Below are 21,912 nucleotides of genomic sequence, written 5' to 3'. Positions count from 1 at the left end.
AGAGGAGAGGAGGAGTGGGGAGGAGGAGAGGGGCGGAGGAGGGCCCGGATGAGAGCCTCAGCCCAGCTCTGTTTTCTCTGCCAGTGTGGAAGCAATGCACAGGGAAACAAACACACATTGATACATGTACATACAGACGCACACATATACACACATAGACACACACACACACACACACACACACACACACACACACACACACACACAGTGTGCTCTGATGGCACAGGTAGCCAGATCCTCAGGGTTTATTCCGGTGCTGTGCACGAGAGCTGGCTCAGCTTGCCTGTGCAGACAGGTGTCCTTTGTGTCCCCACTGAGCACCAAGGGATTGGTCCCAAGGATACCTCATCCTGGCTCCTGTTAGCTGGGGCGTGGGGGTCAGGGGTCGGGGCAGTGCCAAGTGGGCACTGTATGTCATAAGCTGGTGCTCCAAATCACGGAGCAAAATGGTGCAACCCTTTACTTGTGAAACATGTTCTAAACCGTCAGCAGGGGCAATGATCAGAATTACTAAGATGTTCTGTAATTAATTATACAATTTGAATTTACATGTATTTGAATATATATAAACAGTTACAATTTATATAAGAATATATATCTATATATATATATATATTTAAGAATGTCATGTGTTCAGTGGGCATCTGTCCCATAGCCTTAATGTTGTTGCACTTGGTCACAAACCTGCTGCAGGACCTGAAGTTGTATTTCCAAGAAGAAGAACAACGAACAATACTTACTTTCATAGCCATTGACAGACACTCGGTTTGGGTGGTAGAAGCCCTGCTTGCAGTGACACTTGTACTTGTCCAAGACGAATCCGTGGCCAGGGATGGGCCGACACTACGAGGGGACAGAGGGAGAGAGTGATATATATATATAGAGAGAGAAGCTGTCAGTAATTGTCAACCGCTGAATATGGACACGTGTGAAAGAAAACAGGGACACTAGGGTGCATCATCCGCCTTGACATATATGCAAATTAATCTGTCCCTATATGCTTATTATGTTCCAATAAGCGAAAAAAACATTCCTGGTAAATTTGAAAGTAAATTGGATAATATTTAGGTGGCCCACCATCAACCTTTATGAATGGTCGAAATTGTTGCCAAATTTAGGAAATCACCTTGGTCTGCCTGACAGGTTTTTTAGCCAGTAGTTATTTGAACAATAACTGTATTAATGGCATAAAGCACACAGCTCATTGGATAAACATTGGGTTTCTTTATGTTGTCATACATATTTTGGTGATTTTTCTCAGAAAAACATATTTTTTTTTTTTCTATTTTGAATATGTTATTTGATGAAAAACACCTTAATTTGTATTGTAACACTTGTCTTACATCTTATAATTCCAAATCAGATATAGGCTACATGCGTGGGACTATTTTGTTTAGTGTAGAGTAGTAGTTGTATTACACAGGATTACATGAACTTTCTTGCAACATGGCTTCTAGTGGAGAGTGTATTAGTAATGCCAATCCACAGTCTTCAAAATGTACTCTGTCTATAAGACAATCGTCTTGGATATTTGGTTTGGGCAGTGGCCTTGTTCAGGATGACTCGATTATCACTGGATCCCGTCTTCCAAACTGTCGCCAAGTTCTCAGTTGCTTTGTGTGGTATCTTTCGGATGGTTCATCAGAAAACAGGACAAAGTGGGAATCAGCAAATATCGTACTGTCCCAGGTGTCCAGCTTTTATAAAAAGGCCAACATTCCTTTGATATCAGAAAGAAAAGCCTGTGAAAAAATCATCAAACTTTTAAGTAGAAGTATATATACTCTTTTGATCCCGTGAGGGAAATTTGGTCTCTGCATTTATCCCAATCCGTGAATTAGTGAAACACACTCCGCACACAGTGAACACACAGTGAGGTGAAGCACACACTACTCCCGACGCAGTGAGCTGCCTGCTACAGTGGCGCTCGGGGAGCAGTCAGGGGTTAGGTGCCTTGCTCAAGGGCACTTCAGCCGTGGATGTGGGCAGCCGTGGATGTGGGCACCCTTCGGTTCAAGCCCAAAGCCCTAACCAGTAGGCCACGGCTGCCCCCAAATGGCATGAATGGCATTGATTTGGATGAAAATGCCAAACTGAGCTATCCCACTAAAACGACGAACCAGCCCATCTACACTGGAGAAACTTCAGAAGATGGAGAAAAACTGACAAGACTTTTTCTCTGTGGCCAGAGAACGCTGAAAGCTTGGTGAAGAACAAGGAGGACTTGTTTTCTGGAGTCTATGAAAAATGACCGCCAGGCCTCATTTGGTTCATTCAATAAGGTATTAGCTGACCACATATATTGTTTTCCAGCCTTCAAATTTGGTACTGACAAAACCCATGACATCAAGCTTTTATTGATAGTTTACTTTCATGTTGTCTATTGAAAATGCCTGGCAAAGGCAATTTTTATTGCATCTTCCCTGAAAATGTACACTACTGCCATATCTCAGGAAGTAATAAAGATAGAGACACAAGACTCACACCAAATGATGCGAAAAGTTCATATTTATATTCAACTTCCATTGACATTATAGGGCTAGACCCATTATTTTTGGCATTATTTAAGAAAAAAGGATATTTACAGCCTAGCTTTATGGACGTCTTTAGTTGGAAACTTCAGAGGCAGGGTGGGCCACCTAAACATCAATAGAATTCCATAAAATTTCTCATGGAAGTTTTATTTGGTTAAAGGTGCCATGTGTAATGTCCGGCAAAAAATCAATTCATACTCCACATTCCATAAAAGATGGGGGCAGTATACCTTCAGAAAGTTAGTTGGTCTACCCTAGAGTAACAACCGAGACACGTGTATTGCAGTTTGGCTGGCGGTTATGTTGCCCGCATACCGCCTCCCATGGCCGAAACTGGTATTATGACACCTGTCGGGCTGTGGCTAGTAATTTAGCATGCTAATTCAGGTTGATATCTCTGCAGCACTATACCTTGTCATTTTTTTAATGACATCATCGCCCTTATTTCGTCTCATTCTTTTGATGTGTGTGGCTCATTTTTTGGATATTTTTACCTCAATTCTTACACATGGCACCTTTAATGGAACAAAATTATTCTAGGGACAGATTGATTTTCAAATTTTTTCAAAAAGTGAGGCGGATGATGCACCCTAAGGGACACCCATTTATAACCTCAAAAATACAGGCTGGAGTAAGTTTGAAAAAAGAGAGCCCAATTCCTCAGCATAATGGCTACATTCCTCAAGCCTTTTTTGTCATTTCCCATGACCACTCGGAGATCATTTAACCCTTTTTATATAAAGCTGCAACATAACTTTACCTCCAAAACATGCAATACATCCATGAACACACACACACACACACACACACACACACACACACTCAGAGACACACACACCAGTACATGAAAGAAATGGCTGACCAAAGTGATTAAAAAGGATGACATTAACTACAGTCAGAGACAACGAACTAAGGAGTACTCGTCCAATCAATGAGCAGTGTGTAGTGTCCAGAAAAAAGTCGGGCAAGAGATGAGTGTAATTAATGAAGTAATGACTTTCCTGCGTCCAGACTCGGCTAATTCTTAACCTAGTCCCTTTGATTCCACCACCCTCATTCAGAGAGCTAACATGAGGAATACACACACACACACATACGCGCACACACACACACACACACACACACATACTAGAAGTCATATTTCTCTCTGTAAGTCTGCAAGGCTCTTACAAACCCACTTGTCATAATTAAATCTAGATCAAAACCAAAAGCATTTGTAAAATCAAAGGAGATGCATTAACTGTCCTGCAACTGGAATATAAAGTCTCTCTCTCTCTCTACATCTCCCTGTATATCTTTATTTCCATCTCTCTCTCTTTTTTAAGTACTAAAAACATGCAAACAACATCATCTGGGTCACAAAACTTCTGTTTGAGGTTCACATTGAGGTTCACAAACTTTAAAGTCCAAGATATACAGTATGATGCTGTAATGATACAGTATGTGTACACATACTGTATCATTATACTGTATCATTACAGCATCATACACATATATACACACACACACACATTCACACACACACACATATATATACAGTATGTATATATATATATATATATATCAGAGTTTCCGCTAGAAAAAAATGAGGTTTCTTTTTCCGGACATTTTGATGATATGCCGGTCAAATATCCTATTATCCCTGGTGTAATGTCGCACCAGGAAGGCTAGCCTAGCAAAAACATTTTTTATGTTAACTACCTGCCTGATGGCCCATGCTGCTTGTAACAAACTAGAACAGTTAGCGCAACTTTTTTTTTCCGAACGGACGGAATATGGTTACATACTGTGTAATATGTTTATTAACGGGATAAGGAAGACGCAGATCTGTTCCACAATCACTGTTTATCGTATTTAATGACATAACATTGCTATAGCTTTGTAATAGGTTTTGATGCATCAAAGCAGACTGGAACATTCATGTCTAGCAGTATTCATGCACGCCAGCTGTTTACTGTCTTTAAAGCACGGGGGGCGTCTGTCTAATTCTCAAACAGCAGAATGCTTAAATGCTATGTTAAGATACAAGTAGGCCTGGGTCAATGTATAACATTAGCTTGGGATGTTTTTACAGTAAGCATTGGTAGTTGTGAAAGCAGCTGCATCCCTTCTAAATATCAAAATATGGAAATGCTAACATGTCTTTTCTTTCTCCCTCAAGGTGCTTTGCTTAAATTTCTCAGCCCTCAGGTGAAGTCCACTGATGAAGGTAGAGTGAATTTATCTCGCTGAGCTGTTAATGACCATTTCCAATATGCTAACAGTGAAATGGTCAAATTTCAATTATTTTCCCAGGTACACCATCAACTTCATCCTCCATTCATGAGGAAGAAGCTGACATTGGATTTTATGGTACGGTGGTGTTTTTGCAAATGTTCAAAATGTTCAAAACTAATGCACAGCATATATATGCAACAGCAGTATTTGCACTGTCAACATTTTTTATTTATATAAAGTGTGGGTGAATTTAAACTGTATGGCTATGCTGTGGTTCCTGTAGGCTTTGCGTGCGGTGGGTGGGTGGGGGCCTTCATGTCCATTTTGCTTGGGGCCCCCAAATTCCTTTAAACGGCCCTGCCGCGGACCAGCAGTCTCCTCGTCGAGGAGGCCCTAACCCTGCAGATCATAGACAGAGAACGCATAGGCCTACTGTATGCTTTGGGTAAAGAACACTTTGCATGTCCAGTGTAAACGGAGAATGACAGTGTCTTGGAACGGCCGCACCCCCCGCAACTCCACTCCCAATGTCACTGATTCCGATGGATACGCCCGACACTTCTGCTTTTTATCTGGTGGTGGTGGAGTTGACCAGACATCTGAGGCTTCAGACGTTACCAATTTATCATCATCCATCGCGTCTGGCCTCTGAAAAAGCTTTTAAGGCTAGTCTGCCTGGGCCTGGCCATGTTTGAACCGCCTCACTCATTTGTTTGTTGTTTAACATGGACGTTTTAAGCCGCGTGCGCTTACTATTTGAAATTCAGCATAGGCTATGAGTGTTGTTTAATAGCTTACTTTTCAAACGGTAGAGCCTGTTCATTTAAAAACACAGCTAGAGGACGTATAATATAGGCTTACATATTAAGGCTTATTCTCAAATTCAGATTGCGTTAGGGGACGGGATTATTAGCCAATTTCAATCGGACAATTTGACCGGAGAGATTTAATTTTGTCGGACATTTCATTTTTTTCCCGGCCATTGTCTGGTAATTACCGGACAACGGAAACCCTGATATATATATATATATATATATATATACACTGTATATAGTATATGAAGAGAGAGAGATAGAGGAACAGGATAACCCATGGGTGTGTGTGTGTGTGTGTGTGTGGCAGTGAAAGTGAGGCATCTCCATTTAGGGGCCAGCAGGCAGACTGCTGCCAGACAGGCACTCTTAGGGGATCTGTCTGAGGAGGGGAGCGGCCTGTTTCTGAAGTCTGAAGTGGGTTTAGAGAATAAATCTGCACTATTCTGACACACACACACCGGCAAAATACTGCTACCTGCATACTTCTTTGAAACACTCTCTGATATACAATAACTGTTTATATAACAGTATTTCATAGTCGCTTTGGTGCATTTCTCATGTCAGAATTTAAAATGAAATTCTCAAACCTACTTGTTCAACCTCCCCATCATACATACAGTAATTAAAGCATAACTTCTCATTTCTTTGAAGAAACAGCAAATACGTTTGCACCTCCATGCAATTGTTTCTGTGTTGCTTTTTGATACATTTAGGTTGCTTTTTGGTACATTTTGGTGAAGGCAGTAGAAAAGCTGACAAGTCCAGGCTCTTCAATTTCAATTAAAAATTCATAAGTTGAAGTTCAATGTATGAATTTGTCTTGTCTAGGTGCTTACTGAAGGTCTTACATGTCATAGTAAGACACAGTACAGTTACATCTTGAAAGGAATGAATACAATTCATGCTCTGCTTTGCTTAGTTGTCTTTTAAAACCTGCAATAACTATGTAAAGTAACAAGAAATGGTGTACACATAGTAAAAATTAAGGCTGAAACTCATATTGAAAATATTTTGTTGCATGTTTTAAATGTTTTGTAAACCCTTTAGCAAATAAAATGTGACATGTTGTGCTTCTGTTTAGGCCTGTGTGTTAATTATTTTGAAAGTGTGATGTCAGAGTCGACAATTGAGATAAACAGTATTCCTGTCTGATCTCCTACATACAGTAATGTGTAATTTTTTACTGTCGAAATTGATATACTGTATGACTAACAGAAAAAACTGCAACCATGTGCATTTTTGTCAGAAAATGCTTACAGAGTTAACTGTTATATTGACAACATGGCAAAGCATTTTCAGCATCTTGTTCATAACAGTGACACAAGAACGTTTTATTCTAGCATAAATATTTTCTTTGAAGACATAAACTAAGCATTTTGAACAAGTTATGTGCTTTTGCAAGTAAACCACTGTGTCGTGGAGATTGAAGAAATTGTTTTAAGAAATGCACTTACTGTTGTGCAATTGTTACAGATTATTTCAGAAATGCAACAAAGCGGCTGAAAAAAACGATAACATCCAATAGGCTTACAAATAATCATTTAATTGCATCCCACCACTTTACATTACATTACATTTGGCTGACACATTTTTAACCAAAGCAACTAACAACATGGTAACAGTTAAGTTTTAAAGCAATTCTCTCAACAATTGCTTAATATGTCTTATTGAAACTAGTTGTTATCCATGCAAAAAAAGCATTTACGGTAGCCTGACGCAACCATACTCAAAATTCTGAATAGAATTTGAGTCTGGAATCTAAGCTTTGGGACCTGTATGGTATGATACAGGGGGAAAATGCATCTGCACACAATTGCATAGACCTAACCAATTAGAGCAATGAAATAGCCTTCTGTGAGACCTGCAGAAAACAGTCAGAACACCCTTCTTCTCGACAAATGCCTTAATCGCTGTTTTCTGCTCATGTTTTTAAAGTCATTGCATCGTCAATATCTTGTACAACAGACACGATAGCGTGTAGCATCTCTAGTGACAAGCTTTTGCTGTAAATAAATTAAACCAAAGCGTGCTCAGGTCAAACGAATGAATAGGCACTGTTGCTTTTCTGTCCATCATTGTATTACTGTAAAGCCCCCCTGGACGATTCGATTGGTCCGCATGATTCTGAAGTTTTCATAGAGGCTTGTCAATGGAGCAAGTCAAGACCGAATTTCCAAACCCCAAATTTTGTGGGAGGAGTTAAATTTGGGCTGGCTTATTATTGGGCCTTCTTTGACCTCACTTCTCCTCAACACCATGGAACTCTGAATCTTCAAGACCTGTGGACATTCTTTTCAGTTTTTGGACTGGATTGCATACAGTAGATACACAGTGGAATACTTTATATGAGGTGGCAGTTTATGTTTTGTTTTGTCTTATTTCGTCCTGTCTGTTTGGTGTTCATACTCCCTTTGTGACTGTAATACAGAAAATCTTTAAAATAAAATTCTTAAAAAAACTAGGAAATAACGGGTAAACTAGGAAATAACTGTCTAAGAACTGAGCTCATCTCCTGAATAAGGACAAAGAAACCCCCTGGCTGGTGTAACTCTCCGTCCCCTAGTGACCCCTCTAAGCACTGAGTCGCTTGCTTTCTCCCTCCAGGATCCATGAATCTTTAAAGGCCATGAGTGGCCTGGTGAACCCTCCCGACCTCTCACAACAAAGCTACAAGCTCTGACACGACACAGCATGCCCTCAACGCACAAACACACACCCCAACACACACACACACTCTCTCTCTCCCCCATACACACACACACACACACAAACAGCTGATCTTCTCTAGGGACCCTTTTGTGTCTCTCTTATACTTGAGCTCTCTGTGCCCTATCTCCAGAATGGCAGTTGGTGACATTTTTCAAGCGAAGGTCGAGCCAGGGGTGGCCTTGTGTTGCGAGGATGTCCATCTGGTGTGGTGCACCACCCTGGACCTTCTCCAGTCTCATTTTACCCCGGCAGGCAATGTCACTCCCTCACCCCTCCAAAAAACAAAAACAAAAGACTTCTGCCAAACTGCCCAAGCCCTGACTACCTAAAACCCTGTGAAGATACTAGTGTTGATGTAGTGTGCAGCTTTATAGAGGTGAGGGGTCTCACAGGGAGTCAAGCCAGAGACTACATAGAAATTTGAACAGTGAGTGTGCCTGCATGTGTGTGTGTGTGTGTGTGTGTGTGTGTGTGTGTGTGTGTGTCCTCTCTTCAGGTGTGGTTTGGTTGCGTCTGTGTTCCTGAGCAACACAGCATCAATCTACTCCTTCCAGCTAGACTGGTGTTGAGTCTTATAAAGGTGCATTAAGATGTCATCTGTGCTGACAGCAGTATCGATTGCAGTTTGTATTATGAATTATAAAACAGCACTGACGCCTAATAGACTACAGACTGTGCAGAGCATTGACCAGCACCCTGAACATACTGAAATCCCAGCGGTGGCAGCTGTCACTCACTGGGCTGTTGACATGGTAATTGCCATTGCAATGTATTAGCTGATGTGCTGTTTACTGTTACGGCAAACAGGCACACTATTGAGAGAACAGGGACCTCAACAAACATGATATGCAGGACTACGCAATATACCCACTTAAAAAGCATCACCATCTCAGTATACCCAAGGATGCATATTACAGTAACATTTGGGGTTGATCACAGTATACCCACTACAGCTAACTAGACTACACCATTGCATATGCATATGCATATACATGTGCATATACATGCATACACACACATACACACACACACACACACACACACACACACACACACAATGCCTAAGAATACCAGTCTGATTACATCACTGGACAAGTTTCTCTCTCTTCTTCCCAACACTCTCACTAGTTGCTTCCTCTTCCTCTCCCCTCTCTTACTCACTTCCTTTACTCTCACTCTGTCCTTCCTCTCTCACCTCCTATCCATCTCTCTTCTCACTAATCCTCCTCTCTCACCCTCTCTCACTTTCTCTCACTCCCTCCCACCTCTTCCCGGTCATATCTCACCATAAGCCTCCTCTCTCTTTACATATTTCCCACTTCCTCTCTTGCTATCCTTCCCTCTCCTCTCTTTTCCTCTCTCACTTCCTCTCTTGTTATCCTTCCCTCTCCTCCCTCTCCTCTCTTTTCCTCTCTCACTTCCTCTCCTCATCCTCTTTCCTTCTCAGTAACATCTAATCTCCTTCTCTCTCTCGCTCTTTAAATTTTCCCCCTCCCTCTCTTCCTCTGCATCAAGTGGCTCTATATCTTTCATATCAGTTAGATTGCCTGCTTGCAGGTCTGATACTTGTAATGTAGATCTATGTTAGTTCTACATTTGTAGCTCTGACTATGATAGCCTACACAGGAAGAACAGGAGCTTACAGTAAAAGCTTCACATGGGGTTTCTATATGTATGGGTCAGACAATGGTGGGTGGATGGATGGATGGATGGAGGTAGATAGATAGATAGATAGATAGATAGATAGATAGATAGATAGATAGATAGATAGATACAGCAGATAGATAGATAGAGTAGATAGTTAGATACAGTAGATAGATAGATACAGTTTCTTATCCTTCTTATCTTCTACTGTCTTTATTGTACAGTGGAGTTTAGTTATATGTTTATACTAATACTTATGTTTACCATTTCTGCTGTAAGTGCATGTTGTGTGTGATGTCTGTATGCTACTGAGACCCTTGAATTTCCCCATGGGGATCAATAAAGTATCTATCTATCTATCTATCTATCTATCTATCTATCCAGTAGATGGCTAGATAGATAGCTAGATAGATAGATACAGTAATATAGATAGAGCAACTCATAACGGGTGGTAGAAACTCAGGGGAAATAAGGCACTAAACCATATTATGTTTTGTTTCTTTTTGGTTGTGTGTGTGTGTGCGTGCCTGCCAGCGTTCATCTGTGTGTGTGTATGTGTGTGTGTGTGTGTATGTGTGTGTGTGTGTATGTGTGTGTATGTGTGTGTGTGTATGTGTGTGTATGTGTGTATGTGTGTGACTGACTTTGTGAGACTGGAGGGGGAGTGGAGCCATGAGCCTCAGTAGGTTTAACCAAATATAGCAGTTTGGTGCTGAAGCACACATCCTGCCTGCCGCTCATTAAATTCACACATGCTGACACACTAACTAACACACACAGACACGCAGACACACACACACCACACACACACACACACACACATAAATTCACATAACATAATTCTCTTACAGTTACACAAGCCCTCTCTCTTTCTCTCTCTCTCTCTCTCTCTCTCTCTCTTTCTCAGACATATACACAAAAAGCTGATCCATGCACAAAAAACTCCATGAGTTCTCTCACACACATAAAATTACAGACATACAGTGTATGCAACCACACATAGCTGACACACACAGTGCCTGGCAGGAGGAAATAAGGGAAAGTGAGGGGTAAAACTGTATCGGTAGACACACCCTCAGGCTCTGAGTGCAATACTCAGCATTGAGAGGGATGCTGAGACAACAAACAAACAAACACCAAACACACACACACACACACACACACACACACACACACACACAGATACAGACACAGACACACACACACACAGCCACGGATACAGAGAGAGATACAGACACAGACACACACACACACACACGGTTAACAACAGCACTTGGCAAGAAAGTGGCAGAGGGGAGTCTTAGTGAAGAACATAAATATAAACATAGTAAAAAGAGAAGTAACCCCTTAATTAAATGTCTTTCAAAAAAGTAGTAAAGCTATTATGGCTAACAGGATAATTTCTTCTCAAAGCACAAAAGTAACATCATAGAGTGACAAACGCTTAAGTTGAGTGTGCTTACTTTTGTAAGATGATGACAATAACCCACAAATAAGTCATCTTGTTAGAAGAGCATCATTTACAGTTTAAAAGCCTATCGGTGTCATTGGGAGACTAAATAAGAGCCATTAATCACACTCTAAACTAGATGTACCGCATAGCGGTACAAAATATGACCGCCGCTCAGTCCTGTACATCCATTCCGTGAAAATAAATCATATTAATGAATTTGTCTCCATCTTCTACTCCATCCCCCACTCTTGAAACTTTTGTGTATGCTTGTTTGGAATGTGTGTTTGCGGGCCACACACAAAGTAGCCTACTGGCGCTGCAAAGGTGAATAGATTTGTAGCACTGATAACCTTTAAAATATCTAAACAATCACAAGTAGGGCAGTTCATCACAGTCCATCCATTGCAACTGGACTGATGAAAGGTACACCTGTAGGCTACATTGTATTTGGGAAAAGCAGAAGGTAGCAGCATAATCTATTATTTATTTATTATTAAACAAAACAATCCCTGTCAGTTCCATGCAGTTTTCAACAGCTATCAAGAAGAGAGGTCATGTCATGGATTTTTGTGAATGTTTCTTCTTCTACATATGCATACGTTTAGTCATCTAGTTCATATGATATTCAGTTTTATTGTCAATGCACAAATTAAATACCAGTAGTCTAAAACAAAATGCCGTTTTACCCAGTGGTGCAAATAACTGACATGTCCAAAAGGGCCTTCATGAAATGCGTTGCTAGACTGTTCATACACATTTTAACGGGCCAAGTTGAAGAGCTACTGTCCGTTATTGTTTGTGCAAATAATATGCTGATTCATGTTCCCTTGCATTTTGCAACTATCAGGTCCATGGTTAGTCTGGCTTTCGCCAGACCAAGCTCAATCTTTTAAGAAATCGAAAAGGAATCGCCGGCAGATCAGGCTGAGTTCACCCAGCCTAGTCCATGGTAGGCGCCCGATAGAAATATTGTTTAAATTTTGCGATTGAGATATCCACGCACTGGCACACCCCCTGCGACGTGTTCGCCCCCGGTTTCAGAGCTATTCTAAATGCAAAAATGCATAGAGGGAGTTATGACAAAACCGTGACTGTTAACATAAGCTATATAACAGGGTTCCCGCGGATCCTTAAAAAGTCGTTAAAAGTCTTAAATACAACGTTTGGTTTTTAAGGCCTAAAAAAGTCTTAAATTGCCTGGGATGTCTTGAATTTTTGAAAGGGAGGTATTAAATTTGCGAATGGGACCGCCAGCGAGTGAGCGAGTGCAAGAGAGCGAGTGAAATGTCTCCATTCGATTTTTCGTGCATTTAAAACACAATTGTATAAGTGTCTATGAGGCTACTGGAGGAGGTGTAGTGGTTGCAGAGTGAAGATGTTTTTCACGGGTGTGGTTAAAGGTGTGAAAACGGTAATAATATGTACAAATATGCCTGACGTTTTCGTGGTGTAGCCAAGGCCTGAGAGATACGCAGGTAGCCTACGTGAGTGGTAGAATGAGCGGGAGAAAGAGTTGGTAAGCCAGTTAGCGATAGGGTGGCCACCCAGCTAACAATTTCTGGGAACCATAGTTTTTGGTTTCAGGAACGTTCGTTTTTGGTTCCCAAACGTTCCCCGAAGGTTAGTTTTTGAGTAAGTTTTGGTTCCCATGGAAAGCTTATAAAACGTTACCTGAATTGTTCCCCTAACGTTATCTAAAGGTTGCAACCTTTAGAGAACCTTCCCCTAACGTTGCCTAACCGTTGCATACGTTTGAATTTAGGCAGGACATAGCCTATGGATTTTAAAAGCCCTGTCCGGCGCAGCCTCAAGCCGGATGCTCATTTTTCCTTTTCGGAGTTGCGCTGGGCATCATGGTTTCACAAACTATGGACGCCAAGACTGCTGGTCAAATTATGCGCAGTGCTTCTGTCACTCGTCTGATAATTTGCTGCGAAGGAAGGAACCACGGACTGACAGAAAAAGAAAACAAACGTTTTCGCAATCAAGAGGAAATACTGTACATGTTAAGTTGATCTGTTTGCATCTTTCCAGCGTGTGTTGCTGGCCTAGCCTAGGGAAGAAAATATCTGTCTAAGTTATAATACCTAATACCTGTAATATCTGTCAGCAGCTTGCTTGCTAGCCTTTCCCAGTAGGCCTACTTCGCAAAAGTTGTGAAATATAGCTGCATTTTTTTTTTGAATGTCGGCGACTGGCTACGTGCGTTCATAATACGTGCGTGCTTGAGATGAAACCAGCAGTTTCAGCAGGATCCGAGGAGGACCCTGAATTAATTTAAAACAAGTCAATGGTTTTACAATGTTTCAGTCAAGCTTTGGTTGGTTTAGATACAACTGGTATGCAAAATGTAAAGTCGTGGATTAACTTTAATTTGCTGTGTTGCATATGGGACAATATGCACATAGTAAATTATATAAAGTAGGCCTATTCAAATATTTAAATAGCTTAGTCTAACTGAAAAAAATATTGAAGAGAATCCAGTCCAGTGCATATGTCTTTGGCAAGTAGCCTAGGCTACTACAGACACAGGTGAAGAACAGTCAGCCTCAGCCAGTAAGCACAACCAGATATGTACAGCCAGCTTCAAAAGCAACCAGCCCAGACCCTAAAATTGGGCATTTATAGCTGTGAAGGTAATTCACACACAATTATTTTTCTTTCACTAAAATATATGTGGTAACTTCTGTAGACATTCAAAATGGGGTGGGGGAATTAGTAGGAAAAAAACTATTGCATAAAACAGTTTTAAGTTGTCGTATGTATCTTTTTGCCGTGGTATAGTCTTCATTTTTCCATTTAGATGTCTTGAAAAGGTCTTAAAAGTCTTTAAATTTGCACTTGGAAAATGTGCAGATACCCTGTATAAGGTAGACCCTATGCTAGGCCTATTACACAACATAAATTGTCACTAGGCTATGCTGGCGACCCAAATAAAATCTCCTTTGGGAACCAATGGCTTACAGTATCAAGCGGACTTAAGCTGCCACCTCTTGGCGAAAAGTTAATAGTTTTGCATATCAGTAGTAATACATTTCAAACAGCTGTGTGAATCACGGAAAGCGACACTTCTAAATGGAACCCTACCCACTGTAAAGTAGCTCAAGGTCTGTGGCTAAAGCAGCCATAATGAAAGCGTTATCACTGTTTGGATACTTCACACACATGTTTTTTAATCGCAGACTACTACCAGAGAGGGTTAAAGCGGAGCGCTAGTAATCAAGGATCTTTGCTACTACTACCAAGCTGAAATCAAAGCACATCGACTCCCCTCTCACACCCTAAACACGCACTTCGAACAAACAACGTCTCAGTCTCATGGTATAGCCATAGGCAAAACTGTATTGGACCGGTGTAATGTTGGTACTAAATCATCCATCACAAAGAATGATTTTTGTATCACGTGCAACAAATATGTGTAGGTACAGCCCTGCCCTGGATACATCTCTCAACGTGCGCTCTAAAACATTTGGTTTAAATGGAAATGTAGATCACGGGTGCGTTAATAAATCTACATTGCGGCGAGTTGACACAAATTATTCACTTTGACGAATTTATGTAGTTTCAGTCCTAGTTACTTTACTTTGAGCCATGCTCTTCCTTACTTGAATCACCTTTGAACATAGAGGATTGAAGTAGCCTATATGGGTGTTTGGGAATGAACGTTGACTCAGATGCTTTTTGAGACTTTGAGCTAAATGTCCCAGCCCGGTGTTTAGGATGCATCATAGACAGGTTATTTTTCAGGTAGCCTATATATTTTCCATTAGAAAACCAGCGAATGTGTTGTGGCTAACTCACTTAGCTCCTGTTAGTAGCCTAGGTTATGGTCATAAGCAAATGAGATGACAGTCGAAAGATGCCATTAGTGCTGTTATCAATTTGCTTGGTAGCCTATAACCGCATTTATGGTTTTCTACAAATACATCAATAATCAAATTGGCCTCCATCACTCAACCAATGCTAACGGTAACATTATTTTACCTAGGCCTACTCTAGGCTATTGATATAACTTAAGATTAACGTAGCCTACCTGCAGTAAAAACCAAGCATGTCCGATAAACATTCTCAGATTTATTTCGGCTTCAAGAAGAAATGGGAATTACATGTCATGCAGAAATCATTCTACCCTTATTAGACGTTCTCTGCGGTAAACTACAATATTGTCCTTGTAGGAAGCGTAGTGTCTTTCCAACCCACTTTAGATTAACTTCCAACAAAATTATGTCTCACTGCAACGATGCGCCATCTGGTGGACAAGCGACTACGTGACGCCAATACTGGAAATGCAGCCAAATTATTATGAAATTTAAATTTAAATTATTTAGTTTTCCTTTAATCCTACTGAATTTGTAATTATGTATCGGCCGTTGTAATTGCCGATACTGATGGTATGTGCGTGCCTGTTAGTGTGTGTGCGTGTGTATGTGTGCACCACCATCTACAGGCCACTAAATGTATACATAACTTAATTTTTTAGCCCCCCCCCCCCCATGGATGCAATTCTACGAAACTTGGCATAGCCCCATAAAATTTGGTGCAATTCTGAACATCTTAACTGAAGAGAGGGGTGATTAAAGCATGAAAGCGATTAAAGAATGATTGCATTTTCATTTTACCGGGGGGGGTGCAAATCACAAATGAGTGACTATGGGCTAGGTTGATGTGGGCCCTTGAGACCAACATACCATAAAAATGTCTTCATCCTCGGTGCCACGGTTCAGGTAGTTATTTAGGAAAAACTGCATTTTTTGGGTTTCGGGGGGCCCAGCGCGGTGGGGAAGTGGCCCCCAGGGACCAAACGAATTTTTTCCGTAAAAGTCTAGTGGGGCTACATACCCACCAAATTTCATGTGCCCAGGTGTTTCGGTGCCCCGGGTATCGTTGACCAAAATTTCAGGAAGTAGATGACGGGAAAAAAAAACAAAACAAAAAAACTTTGACAATCCCTATATGACCGCCGCTAGCGAAGCTAGCTCTAGTGAGCCCAGCCTGCACTCTGTGTAATGGGAGAGCAACTCCATCCATTCACCCACCAGGTCTCTGTCATATTTGCAGTGGTTAAATAAACCAAACACACACACATGGGGAGGCTGTCTTGGAAGAGAAATGCATCTCTGATGTTACTTAAAATTCAGCCTCCACTCAGCACAGCACTCTTCCCTCTACTTTTAATTAACAAACTGTTTCAGATGTATACTTCATTTTGCCATTGCAGGATGGAAACAAAATCCCACTAATCTATTGAGCAGGTACCAGGGAAACGCCTCCAAGACTTGATGCAAACTGCTGCATCAATGGGTTGGTAGACAAAGGTCATATCCCCACTCAAAAAAGACCTACAAAGACTTTTCATACAGGGCATATTAGAGCATAATGTTATTGTCATTTTTAATACAATGTAGCCTGAAGAACAATTGAATCTCATCACAATGAACATGATATGTCTAGACAACATGTGATGTCTGTGTACAGATACAAGGTAATATCCTCGTCTCGTAATATATCGTCTCATATGAAATTATAGTAATGGAAAGCCTTTATTACAGTGCATGAAAATGCAATGTTCTGTTATCCGAAGTCTTCTTCTTCTTATTATTATTATTATTATTGGGGGCCAAGCAGCGAAGCTGCGAGGCAACCCACAGTGATTCTACGTTTTCTTATTATTATAACAAAACGCTCATTTGCCATTGAACCATACAGTAAAAAGTTGGGAAACTTGGCACATTGATTCGGTGCAGTAATATGATTAATTTCACTAAGTTTCATGTCAAGTGCTCTACCGCCACCATTGTGTCAAATTTTGCATTACATCTATGCGGTTAACGTTTCAGCCGTACACATTGAGGTATATTTGGAATCCTTGGATGAAGCCGAACTCAACGCACCCCATGATGTCATTTTCCACCATATTGGACCTTACGCCATATTGGATTTCATCAAAAACACTTCAAAGTTTTCACAGGTCACAAAATGTGTCCGATTTTCACGAAACTTGACGCAGATCATCGTCAGACAATGACTCATGAAGGCATTGTTTTTTTTAACCCATTTTCAAAACCTGTCGGCCGTCACGACCAATCAAGTTTGGCGGCAAAGCCGCCAAACAGGAAGTGAAGTAACATCTCAGCAAAGCTTTCACATATCAAAACCAAACTCAATACATGGGTACTACAATACTGTCAGTTGTTATCAACTATGACTCCTGCCAACTGTTTCCAAATAAAAATTTGTTTGGCATTTTATGTTAATATACAGTATGTTTATATTTTCATGCACTGGTCATTTCCTCGAAATTACATTTTCTAGTTGTTTATTAAGGCTTGTTTTGTTCTATGAGACATTACGTCTCATTGTGTCTTCCTGGCTAAAGCTGATATTTAATAGCTGAGAGCTAAGCTGCTTCGATACGTGCTTTTTCAGATCACATCTCATCAGACTTCTCATCGTCCTTGCTAAGATCATACACAACTGTCAGTCAATGCGTCCTGGTGTCAGTGGAAGTGACAGCTTGCTTTGACATGGCAGGTGGAACCACTTCAGACAGGGGGATGGAGCATATTTTATACATCAGGATATCTGAACTTGAAAGCCTCGGCCGTGGTAATCAGAAATGATGTTCCCGCCTGAAGTGCTTCACTACTTAAAAGTCTAATGGGTCTGATATCCCAGGGAGCAGGACATTTTGGAGCGGATACGGCTCAGATCTGTTCTGGGATCAGGGGGGAGCCGCTGTCTGCGGGAGGGACGCTCCAACAGGAACAGCCCTGTGCCGTCCCAACAGAGCCTGAAGCCTGCTGTCTGTACCCAACGCAAGGCTTCTTGAGCAGCACCCTCTCTGACTTGGAGACATGACATCCCAGACAAATCACAAAAGACATTCATGAATGCATTGTGAATTATGAAAATGAGTTCATACAGGTTAAAATGAGTTCATACAGGTCAGTTCTCATAATGGATGCAGGTTGTATAGAAGACTGCTGAACTTTTACTTTTGCACTCTTACTCTCCTGTTTCAATGCCCAGTTAGCAGGTGAATCTGTTACCAAGCTGGCCCTGGTCTGGCCCTGACTGGACCTATAATTGGCCCAGATCCAGCTCCTATCTGTCTGGCTAGTGTGTTGTTCAGTTCAATGTTCAGTGAGTGCTTCTGCATGCTCATGACTACTGGCGTGAGATGCTTCAGGAAGAGACCCACTGCAACATGTAAGCTGACTCCTGCAGGGAATCCTGGCAGATTAGTTGTCTCTCTGAAGTGTTGTGACAGGACTTTGGGTGACTCAGCAGTCTAATGCGAGCCTCGGCGGGGGTTTGGTTATCATCCATGTCTCACATTCTGCTTTTCAAAGTTGTTTGGTGCTCAGTAGGAGCTGCATTGTCTTTCAAATAATGTTCTCTATTTCCTGTATGTTTCTTGTGTGTGTGTGTGTGTGTGTGTGTGTGTGTGTGAACAAGACAGTGCTCTGGAGTGGGAGAAGAAATGGATTGAATGTATCTGACCTTTGAGGATGCATAATGAATGTATGGGTATATATGTATGTATGTGTGTGTGTGTGTATGAGTGTGAGTGTGTGTGTGAGTGTGGGTGTGTGAGAGAGAGAGATAGATAGAGAGAGAGAGAGAGAGAGAGAGAGAGAGAGAGAAAAGACACATACATTATTGGCCATAAATTCTAACCCGTTCCTATTGTTCACAAGTCATCTTATCTAATTCTGCTGCTATGACAGATTCCCAGAGGGGCCCAAACTCCTTCACAGCCACTGGTTTGCACTATTAATTATTAATCTTGTTAAACATTGGCTCATCTGAGGAGATAACAAGAACTAAGCAGCTTTTCCTCAGATGACATTCGAGTAGCTAAACCAGGAGGGCCACAGCCTCACTTCCCTTCTCCCCTTTGCTCACCAGCAGGGGTTAAATTAGGCAAGAACAGAGGGAATAAACAGAGAGAGAGAGAGAGAGAGAGAGATGGAATGAGAGAAAGAGAGGGAGAGACCAATGTTATTAGAGTTGTGAATCTTCAATAGCCTCACTATAATTCAAAGGGAGATGATTTTGAAATGATCCTTGATGCATTGCATCCTTCATGTGTTTTATGCATACATGCACACAGATGTGAATTCTATTTCCTGTTTAAAAATAGCATTATCTGGACTAGCTGCGTATTATCTTGTATTATTTTCATTATGTGCGACAAGGTAAAATAAGTTCATATGTAGATCTTGTCGTGGTAAATGTATTATTTCAGTAGCCTATCACTTTTACAAGATTGGAAATGTGCACAATTGCCATAGCAATGCTACTACTGATGAGTGCATTGCAGAGTTGAATAAAGGCCAACAAATTATATAAAATTATATGTGATATGCCAAGTTTTGCCTTTCTTTAGAAAGTCTCTGCACCAATGCTCATCATGTCTACTAACTAAGTGCTGTTTTTTCCCTGAGATTTTGGCACTTGAGCTGCGAAAGTGACAGATGTTTTGCACTGTGGTAATTGGAGCGATTGTGAGCTAATTTTCTCAGCAGGCCGGCCGTCTCCCTTTGGAGACACAGCAAAGAGCAAGATGCCGCCTCCCTTTGGGTGGGCCCTCAAACGGATGCCAGCACATTCAAACGGCATTAGGCGACTGTACCGTGTTAGGTTGACACTCATTTGAATAATACCAGCTGCTTTCTATTTTTTCTCTCTCTATCTTCCTTTCTCTCTCTGTCTCTCTCACACACACACGCACATACACAAATACACAATACACACACTCACACACACACACACACACACACAGAGAGAGAGAGAGAGAGAGAGAGAGAGAGAGAGAGCCAGTGAGCAGTGCCCTGTCTGATGCTATTACAGCCAGACACCATCACAAGCAGCAGAAGTAGGGAAGAGAGACAAAAAAGGAAAAAGAGAAGAGAAGGTGAGAAATTCGGTGCACCAGAGGGAGAGATGGATGTGTGACTGCAACAGTGGGAGGGTGTTTGTGTGAGAGATACTGTGTCTGTTGTGCGTGTAAGAAGAGGTAAGAGGTGTGTGTGTGTGTGTGTGTTAGAGAGAGAGATAGAGAGAGAGAGAGAAAGGGAGTGTGTGTGTGTGTGTATGTGTGTGTGTGTGTACGTGTGTGTATGTACTGTATGTGTGTGTGTGTGTGTGAGTGTGTAAGAAGACAGCGAGAGAGCAAGAGAGGGAGGGTGAGGGTGTCTCCCTGAGAGAGGGCAACCATGTTTGCTCATGACAACCATTTTAATCCTGCTCATTAATTTAACATCACGACGGACTGAAGAAAGCAGCTGAGACGTGACACGGTCACAGCCTGCTGGGAAGGTAAGGGCCAATGTCACCTGCTGATCTTCAACCTGCCCTCAATGAACTGAACAACACAACTGTGTTTCAAAAACCTGCTGACTGAAACAGCCATTTTGGTTCTGGCGTTCCGTGAACCTCATCTCTGCCACATGGCCATGCATGAGTGTATGAGAGTGTGCTTGCTATGGCACAACAACACGTTACATTTATATAGCGCTTTTCTCGACACTCAAAGCACTTCACAGGGAAGGCCATGGCACGGCAGGCATTATGCGCCAGAACGCTCACCACACACACCAGCTTGAGGGGGAGAGTGAGGGAGTGAATGAGCCAATTCCATGGGGGACGATTACGACAAGCATATTTCTATATTTTTGATAGCTTCCTTGAGGCCTCAAACTAGCTGACTGAAGGGTTGCTTTTACAGCTGCTATATCAAATATGACTCTGTATTGTCAAAAGTAGCAAGGAACTATCTAACTTCTAATTCAATAAGCCAGCACGCCTCTTCCAGGGGGCTATATTCTACTTTAGTTAACATACAAGGCTAATCAGAGTGAGTCTGTCCCTTAAGACAGGCTCTGCTCTGCTCATCCAGTCCGTTTGATTATTGCCTTATCTGCAGACATCCCGGTTCCAGAAAGTCCTGCCATATACAGTATTCTTTCTACCTGTGCACTTAACACAGGTGATATCACTAATTATCAGATCTACCTGGCGGCTAATTAGGATGAGCTGGTTTACTAAATGCTTGGATCAAATACTTGGCAGGACTTTTACTTTCTGAACCCGGGATGTCCACCTCTGCATCTGGCCAGCTTCTTCAACAGGGATCATTTGTCCTGCTCCTACAATCCAGAGTGTGTGAGGCTTCAGAGGCCAGAAGAGCGCTAGGCTAATTGATGGGGATATCCATCATCATTATGCTGCACTGTCACACTTGGAGCCAGGGACCGGCCCATGGCACAGACCTCCGGCCCCTCATTGGAGCAGGAGAGGGATGGACAGATGAGACGTCCAGTGCTGAGAAAGAGAGAGGCGGAGAGACAGACTGAAGGAAGGACACACAGCCAGCTCAAATATTGAATGTACTCCATGATGAGCTTCCATTGTTTCCACGTCATAGTTACTGCATGGATCACAGGCATTGTGCTGTGTTCTACACCTAACGGATGTTGGCTATCGTTAGGCAGGCTATCACAGGGCTTATAAAGCAAGCGACATTTCTGTGCCT

General features: G+C 41.7%; 1 protein-coding gene across 2 annotated transcripts in view; it reads right to left on the bottom strand.

The window, feature by feature from the left end:
* Window positions 1-21,912, bottom strand: part of gpr158a (G protein-coupled receptor 158a) — an 83,256-nt gene that overhangs the window by 40,370 nt on the left and 20,974 nt on the right. For both annotated transcript variants that reach the window (XM_042068200.1, XM_042068201.1), the window contains exon 3: window positions 741-843. In XM_042068200.1, the coding sequence (XP_041924134.1) occupies window positions 741-843 (103 nt within the window). The remainder of the gene's footprint in view (window positions 1-740; window positions 844-21,912) is intronic.

The sequence above is a fragment of the Alosa sapidissima genome, chromosome 17 (assembly GCF_018492685.1).
Source record: "Alosa sapidissima isolate fAloSap1 chromosome 17, fAloSap1.pri, whole genome shotgun sequence".
In the NCBI taxonomy this organism is placed as follows: Eukaryota; Metazoa; Chordata; class Actinopteri; order Clupeiformes; family Clupeidae; genus Alosa; species Alosa sapidissima.
This window is presented reverse-complemented; position numbering and strand designations above follow the sequence as displayed.